The 9,098-nt window shown below is 47.6% G+C and overlaps 1 protein-coding gene across 1 annotated transcript in view; it reads right to left on the bottom strand.

The window, feature by feature from the left end:
• Window positions 1–8,686, bottom strand: part of LOC144510517 (uncharacterized) — a 32,670-nt gene extending 23,984 nt beyond the window's left edge. The window contains exons 1-2 of the mRNA XM_078240006.1: window positions 8,642–8,686; window positions 6,175–7,607 (exon numbers count right to left, since the gene is read on the bottom strand). Coding sequence (XP_078096132.1) covers window positions 6,175–7,257 — 1,083 coding nt within the window. The 5' untranslated portion in view covers window positions 7,258–7,607; window positions 8,642–8,686. The remainder of the gene's footprint in view (window positions 1–6,174; window positions 7,608–8,641) is intronic.
• Window positions 8,687–9,098: the final 412 nt, after the last annotated feature.

Raw genomic sequence — 9,098 nt, 5'->3', positions numbered from 1 at the left:
TGGCGTGGGCTGGGGGGGGTGGGTGGGGCAGGCGGGGGGGGGGCGGGCGAGGGGGCGCGGGGGAGGGCGCGGGGCGGGCGGGGGGGGTGCGGGGCGGATTCGATGGGCCAAATCACCACCTTCTGCACTGCAGTGATTCTATTCTACGAATACAATAGAACTGTTTCATACTATCTCTATACAATCCTTTATTCACACAGATCCAAATGTTGAGGCTAATCAGAGCTTGAAGGTCTCTCTCGCCAGTACATTTATCTTCATTACACATTCTTTCCATACACAGCAATTAAGCTTTTACACTTATACGTAAATAAAAACTCAGTCTTTTAGAAAACTACTTATCCATTAATTGCGACACTCACAATTTATTCAATCTTATTCAATAAACACTAATCTTTAATACATTTGGTTAATACAAGATACACTGGTTCAAACAGATTTTGTGGAAGACAGTATCTTTCTTTCTTACTCTGACTGAAAAATCAGCCTTATTCCGGAGGCAGATTTGACAGAATATAATGTCCTCTCGCTGATCAAAATGAAGGAAGAAATTCTAAGTTTAAACAATTCCTGCTACCTATGCAGCTTCCACAAATATCTGGTTGAATACAGTATTAATTTTTTAATTTTTAAATTAAACTCTAGTCAGATGTTAGCATTTAACATGCCTTAACATAGACTTCTGTCGATGGGGGTTTCCTCTTGAGGCTATGAATTTGCTCAGACTGAAACTAAATACAAAGACTCAAAATGCAGTGTGCTGATTTTTGAAGACGTGACTTTATTTAACTAAACGATCAAATGGGAGAATGATATGAGGAAGCCCTTCACTCAAGGTATAGAATGCGGGCAGCCGGATATCAGTCTGAAAAACAACGCCCCCGTCAAGGCAATTATACATTCCCAAAATCATATTGCCCACCTTTCCAGTGGGCATTATCCAGTAAACATTAATACAAATCAGTCAATAACCATCCTGTCATTGACTCCAGCCAATAACAATGCACATCCTGACCTCATGTGATTTCATTTATCATAAATTATGGATGTTACCTCCCTTCTTTTGCCCAACAATATGGAACGCTGGACAATGAAATGATTCCCTCCGAATTGAACCCACGTGACTCTCGTCCGACCCTGAGAAATTCTTCATGTCTGCTCGCCACCCGAGTTATCTCTCGGAGTTGTATGACCCTATTCATAAGGCGAGCATTGATAGCCATCTTGTTCCCGATCACTGCTGATAGCATTACTGCCTTCAGTAGATATATTGTTTCTTCTCTCTCTCGCCAGCGCCTGCTGTATTTTGTCACTGACTGAAGTTTCACAAAATGTAACAAAAAGCATTGATACACATCGATCTTGTAAATTCAAAATACGTGTTTCAAATGAGGACTATCTGTTAATTATACAGAGCAGTCTTCTATAGCAACAGCCCTGGCTGGCTAACGTTCCCATAGTCCAAGATCATTTATTCTAAAGGTGGTATCGTGTTAGTGTTCCTAAATCTATGGTTGTGTTTATTTGCCTAATTTTCCCCCCTACACTTTGTGGAATAAATTCTAAGTTTAAACAATTCCTGTTACCTATGCTGCTTCCATAAGTATTTTAGTGAATACAGTATTAAAATTAAACTGTAGTCAGATGTTAGTTTAACTTGGCTTAACATAGACTTCCTTAACCTTGTTGCTTGCATTGCACAAAAGAGCAGCATCGGCACAATGTGCTCTCTGCTCCTTGTTTGCACTGAAAGAAAGTGGTAAATATCTGGAACCCACTTCCAACAAAGAGGGAGAGCAGAGATGATGGAATGTTCCCAAAAGGAAAGTGGATGGGCTTGAGGGAAATAAACCTGCAGGGATCCGACGATAGAACGGGGCAAAGGTTTGATCTACAGAGAACCCACATTGACTCAATGGGCTGAATTGTCCCTTTCCCGACCCTAATGCCTGTCTGATCTAAAGAGAGAAATTTCATCTGCTGCAGTCTCACCAATTCACTAAAGTCCCTCATCCCTAGAGCCATTCTCGTAAATCTCCTCTGCACCCTCTCTACGAACTTCACATCTTTACGAACGTGTGGGGCCCATATATAGGGTTCCATTCTAGAGGGATAGAATTCAAAAACAGGGAGGTTATGTTCAACTTGTTTAGAACCAGGGTTAGACTACACCTGGAGCACTGTCAACATTTGTGATCTCCATTTAGAAAAAGGAAATAGAGGCACTGGAGAAGGTGCAACAAAAATTCATCAGAATAATCCCAGAACTGAGTGTATTTAACCCTGAAGCGTTACCGGATGGAAGTCTTTACGAGTGGTGAGAATGTGGAACTCACTACCACAGCGAGTGGTTGAGGTGAATAGCATGAATACATTGAAGGGGAAACATAGAAACATAGAAAAACTACAGCACAAACAGGCCCTTCGGTCCACAAGTTGTGCCGAACACATCCCTACCTTTTAGGCCTACCTATAACCCTCCATCCTATTAAGCTCCATGTACTCATCCAGGAGTCTCTTAAAAGACCCTATTGAGTTTGCCTCCACTACCACTGACGGCAGCAGATTCCACTCGCCCACCACCCTCTGTGTGAAAAACTTCCCCCTAACATTTCCCCTGTACCTACCCCCCAGCACCTTAAACCTGTGTCCTCTCGTAGCAGCCATTTCCACCCTGGGGAAAAGCCTCTGAGAGTCCACCCGATCTATGCCTCTCAACATCTTATATACCTCTATTAGGTCTCCTCTCATCCTACGTCTCTCCAAGGGAGAAAAGACTGAGCTCCCTCAGCCTATCCTCATAAGGCATGCCACTCAATCCAGGCAACATCCTTGTAAATCTCCTCTGCACCCTTTCAATCAATTCCACATCCTTCCTGTAATGAGGCGACCACAACTGAGCACAGTACTCCAAGTGGGGTCTGACGAGGGTCTTATATAGCTGCATCATTATCCCCGGACTCCTCAACTCAATCCCTCGATTGATAAAGGCCAGCACACCATACACCTTCTTAACCACCTCCTCCACCTGCGGGGCCAATTTTAGAGTCCTATGGACCCGGACCCCAAGGTCCTTCTGATCCTCCACAGTACTAAGAATCTTTTCCTTTATATTGTACTCCTTCATCCCATTTGACCTGCCAAAATGGACCACTACGCATTTATCTGGGTTGAAGTTCAACTGCCACTTCTCCGCCCTTGCATCCTATCTATGTCCCTCTGTAACTTCTGACATCCTTCGAGACTATCCACAACCCCACCAACCTTTGTGTCGTCGGCAAACTTACCAACCCATCCCTCCACTTCCTCATCCAGGTCATTTATGAAAATGACAAACAGCAAGGGTCCCAGAACAGATCCCTGGGGCACACCACTGGTGACCGACCTCCATTTAGAAAAAGACCCATCTATACACACTCTGCCTCCTTTGGGCAAGCCAGTTCTGGATCCACAGGGCAGAAGCCCCTTGGATCCCATGCCCTCTCACTTTTTCTAGAAGCCTTGCATGGGGGACCTTATCGAACGCCTTGCTAAAATCCATATAAACCACATCGACCACTTTCCCTTTGTCAATGTGTTTAGTCACATTTTCGAAGAACTCCACCAGGCTCGTAAGGCACGATCTGCCTTTGACAAAGCCATGCTGAGTATTCTTGAGCATACTAAACCTCTCTAAATGCTCATAAATCTTGTCCCTCAGGATCTTCTCCATTAGCTTACCAACAACTGAGGTTAGACTCACCGGTCGGTAATTTCCTGGGCTATCCCTATTCCCCTTCTTGAAAATAGGAACCACATCCGCAATCCTCCGGCACCTCTCCCGTCTCCATCGACGACGCAAAGATCATCGCCAGAGGCTCTGCAATCTCATCCCTCGTCTCCCACAGTAACCTGGGGTACATCCCATCCGGACCCGGTGACTTATCTATCTTGATGCCATTCAAAGATTCCAGCACAACCTCTTTGTTAAAGTCCACATACTCAATCTTTTCAGTTCACCGCAAGCCCACAGTACATCCACCCATGTCCTTCTCCTCTGTGAAAACCGAGGCAAAATACTCATTAAGCACCTCTGCCATTTCTACTGGTTCCGTACTGATTTTCCCGCCTTCACCTTTTATAGGCCCTATTCCTTCACGTCTCATCCTTTTACTCTTCACATATTTATAGAATGCCTTAGGGTTTTCCTTAATCCTACCTGCCAAGGCCTTCTCGTGACCCCTTCTGGCTCTCCTAATTTCCTTCTTTAGTCCCTTCCTACAAGCCGTATACTCATCTAGATCCCTATCTTCGCCAAGCTCTCTGAACCTTTTGTACGCTTTCCTTTTCTTCTCGACTAGGTCCCGCACAGCTTTCGTGCACCACGGTTCCTTTAACCTACCAACTCCTCCGTCTGCTCGGAACGTTGTCCTGTAGAACCCCAGACAGACATTCCTTGAAAAACTGCCACCTCTCTTCAGTAGATTTCCCCGAGAATACCTCCTTCCAATTTACTCCTCTAATTTGCTGCCTTATGTCTTCATATTTCCCCTTACTCCATATAAACGCTTTCCTAGCTTGCCTGATCCTCTCTTTTTCCAACACAAGCATAAAGGAGATAGAGTTATGATCGCTATCCCCAAGATGCTCTCCCACTGAGAGATCTGACACCTGTCCAGGTTCATTGGTCAGTATCAGATCAAGTACAGCCTCTCCTCTTGTAGGCTTGTCCACGTGCTGTGTCAGGAAACCCTCCTGAACACACCTAACGAACTCCTCCCCATCCAATCCCCTTACCCTAGGGATATTCCAATCTATGTTTGGGAAATTAAAGTCTCCCATCACAACAACTCTGCTATTACTGCAACTCTGTTTCCCTATCTGCTCCTCCACCTCCCTGTCACTATTGGGCGGCCTATAGAAAACTCCCAGCAAAGTGATCGACCCCTTCCCACTCAGAACTTCCACCCACAGAAACTCTGTGGACAATCCCTCCACAGCATACACCTTCTCTACAGCTGTGACACTATCCCTAATCAGCAGTGCCACTCCACCCCCTCTCTTGCCTCCCTCCCTGTCCTTCCTGAAACATCTGAATCCTGGCACCTGGAGTATCCAGTCCTGTCCCTGAGACATCCAAGTCTCCGTAATGGCCACCACATCACACTTCCAGGCATCGATCCATGCTCTGAGCGCATCCCCTTTATTCACTATGCTCCTGGCATTAAAGTAAACACATCTCAATCCTTTGGTCTGAGCTCTCCCCTTCTCTATCCCCCGTCCATCCTCCCTCTTGCACCGTCTATAACCCTTCTCTGTTTGCGAGCTAACTTCCTCGCTCCCAGTCACCTCGTCTTGATCCCCTCCCCCCAACCTATCTAGTTTAAACTCTCCCCAGTAGCCTTAGCCAACCTTCCTGCCAGCATATTGGTCCCCCTGGGATTCAAGTGCCATCCTTTTTTTTTGTGTACAGGTCACACCTGCCCCTAAAGAGGTCCCAATGGTCCAGGAACCTGAATCCCTGCCCCCTGCACCAGTCCCTCAGGCACACATTCATCCTCCACCTCAGTCCATTCCTGCCCTCACCCTCCCGTGGCACAGGCAGCAATCCTGAGATTACTACCTTTGCTTTCCTCCTCCTCAGCTGTCTCCCTAATTCCCTATACTCTCTTTTCATGACCCCTTACCCCTTCCTTCCCACATCAGCGGTACCAATATGTACCGCTACCTCTGGCTCCTCTCCCTCCCCCCTCAGGATTTCTGGGAGTCGACCAGCGACATCCTGGATCCCAGCCCCCAGGTTGGGGGAGATGTAGAGTGGTGGGTGGAGGCTCATGTGGAGCATAAATACTGGCATAGACCAATTGAGCTGACTGGTCTGGCCCTGTGCTGTAGACTCAATGGAACAGAAACAAATGTATTTATTTTAGATCTACCTGGAGTGGTAGGAAAGCACTATATTTACTACCCAGGATTAAATAAATGTCCTTCATCAGCTTTTGTGGATCATTTCAGTGGAAATGTGGTCTCCCAGGCTCAAAGAGCATCAGCCCACTGGAAGCAAAGTCGTAAGACTGGCCAGTCCAGCAGAAAGAAACCCTCCGACCCTCCCACTTCACCAACTGTCAGAATGAACATGGTTCAGTCCTGGACGAGATTAACAGCAGAATCCAATCCCTCTAATCACTCGTGAACTCGCTGGTGTCTCAGCAAGTTGTACGAATTACTGAATCCCTTCCCACACTCAGAACAGGTGAATGGCCTCTCCCCAGTGTGAACTCGCTGGTGTCTCAGCAGGTTGGATTTCTGAGTGAATCTCATCCCGCAGGGAGAGCAGGTGAATAATCGCTCCACAGAGTGACCTCGCTGGTGTCTCTGGAGGTGGGATGACTGAGTGAATCCCTTCCCACAGTCAGAGCAGGTGAACGGTCTCTCCCCGGTATGAACTCGCTGGTGTCTCTGCAGCGTAGATAACTGAGAGAATCCCTTACCACAGTCAGAACAGGTGAATGGCCTCTCCCCAGAGTGAACTTGTTGGTGTAACCGGAGGTTGTCTAATCGAGTGAATCCCTTCCCACATTCAGAGCAGGTGAACGGCTTCTCCCCAGTATGAACTCGCTGGTGTTGCTGCATTTGAGATGACCGAGTGAATCCCTTCCCACAATAAGAGCAGGTAAATGGTCTCTCCCCGTTGTGAACTCGCTGGTGCACCCGCAGTGTTGATGATGTTCTAAACCTCTTTGTGCAGTGAGAGCAGCTGAATGGTCTCTCCTCAGTGTGAACACGCTGGTGGGACATCAGATCCCGAGAGCTTTTGAAGCCACTCCCACAGTCAGTGCATTTAAAGGGTCTTTCCTGGGAGTGAGTGACTTTGTGTCTCAGCAGGCTAGTTGACTGAGTGAATCCCTTCCCACACACAGAGCAGGTGAACGGCCTCTCCCCAGTGTGAACCCATTGGTGTGTCAGCAATCGGAATGAAGAACTGAATCCCTTCCCACACACAGAGCAGGTAAATGGTCTCTCCCCAGTGTGAACTCGCTGGTGTGTCTGCAAATGGGGAAACAGAGTGAATGTTTTCCCACACACCGTGCAGGTGAATGGCCTCTCTCCAGTGTGGACTCGTTGGTGTGTCCGCATGTTGGATGAATCACTGAATCCCTTCCCACACACAAAGCAGGTGAACGGTCTCTCCCCAGTATGACTGCGTCGATGAGTTTCCACCTCAGATGGGTACCTGAATCCCTTCCCACAGTCCCCACACTTCCACGGTTTCTTCATGGTGCAGGTGTCCTCGTGTCTCTTCAGGTTTGACAATCAGTTGAAACCTTGTCCACAAAAAGAACACCGGTACAGACTCTTGTCACTGTGATTGGTGTGATTTTTTTTCAGGCTGTGTAATTGGTTAAAGCTCTTTCCACAGTCAGTGCACTGGAATACGCTCACTCAGGTGCATGCATGTCTTGATGCTTTTCCAGTCACACTGATGTTCAAAGCCTTCTGAAGAGGAACATTTCTCCTTCTAGGTTCAAAGGCTGCTAACATTCAGGTCCTGATTAATTGAGTGACTGTCAGATATTGATGTGACATTTGGTTTGAGATTTGTCTGTATATCCTCACTTTCTGATATCCTGAAAAAGGAGTTTACAAAATTCATCACTCAGTACAGGAGAGAAATTCAGAACAGACAATTCTATGATTCTAATGTCCTCTCTCATTCCCCAAAAGGGGTAAATCTCCATCCCACACACTCCCCCTCCACTGTATTTAATATTTACCCTCCCAATTCTCCTGAAGGTGCTGATTCAGACTGATTGTCAGATCCACGCTCACTGCTTCCTGTCCTGGACACAGAGAGCTGAAAATCTCCATGCAGGCTGCCAGACAGATATATGTCTATATGACTGGACTAAAGATGTGTTTAATGATAGGATGGCTCCAAATGATTAAGATATAGGGGATTGTGATTGATGATGATCTTGAACTTGCTGCCTATGAGGGTAGTTAGAATCATAGAATCATAGAAACCCTACAGTGCAGAAGGAGGCCATTCGGCCCATCGAGTCTACACCGACCACAATCCCACCCAGGCCCCCACATATTTTACCCACTAATCCCTCGAACCTACGCATCTCAGGACTCTAAGGGGCAATTTTTAACCTGGCCAAACAACCTAACCCGCACATCTTTGGACTGTGGGAGGAAACCGGAGCACCCGGAGGAAACCCACGCAGACATGAGGAGAATGTGCAAACTCCACACAGACAGTGACCTGAGCCAGGAATCGAACCCAGGACCCTGGAGCTGTGAAGCAGCAGTGCTAACCACTGTGCTACCGTGCCGCCCATTGAGTAGAGATGATAAATAATTTCTAAATGAAATTGGATGGCTGCTGCAGAGTTCCAGAATGGGAGCCACTCCAGACTGGCTGAATTGCTCGACAGAGCTGGCTGTCCCCTGCACATGCGCAGCTTCCCTCTCCCTGCGCATTACGGTTCAAGACACGGGTCAGCAAGCGCAGTTGCCGGGCAATTTGAAGCATACGTATTGGGATTGATCCCGGAGAAGTGCAGGGAAAGTCAGGCGGTGGGCGGGAGGATCCGGAAACACTTTGTGAATCCACAAACCGTTATGAATAATGATCATCTCCCTCCCAGGAACAAACCTTGAGTAACGGCCGCCATTTCGGTTCAGCGAGTGGAGAAGGGAGGGAGAGGGGAACAGTGGATAAGCCCCGCCCCTCATTGCGTCTGATTGGCTGGAGGACCAGCCGCCTCCCTCAGTCCTCCAGGTCCGCCCCCCGGCCCCATTGTTCTGGATGGGGGAAGGGAGACAAACTAGAGGTTCCACTTTAGGCTCACATCTGATCTCTGGGAAGGAAGAAACCCTGGGAGGTGGGCGAGGAGGATTCAGAAATTGCAGCTTCTCGCTAACCGGATTTTGGAGCTGGAGCTGCGGGTGGAATCACTAATGAGCATCCGTGATGCTGAGCAAGTCGTGGTCAGCACGTTTAGTGGGGTGGTCACACCGTAGGTGAGGATTGCACAGGCAGAAAGGGAATGGGAGACCATCAGGAACAGTAATAGGAACTCTGGAGGGTAGTGCAAGAGTCCCCTGTGGTC

Source organism: Mustelus asterias, chromosome 23 (genome assembly GCF_964213995.1).
Source record: "Mustelus asterias chromosome 23, sMusAst1.hap1.1, whole genome shotgun sequence".
NCBI classification, from domain to species: domain Eukaryota; kingdom Metazoa; phylum Chordata; class Chondrichthyes; order Carcharhiniformes; family Triakidae; genus Mustelus; species Mustelus asterias.
The sequence above is the reverse complement of the archived record's forward strand: the minus strand, read 5'-3'. Positions and strand labels throughout refer to the sequence as shown.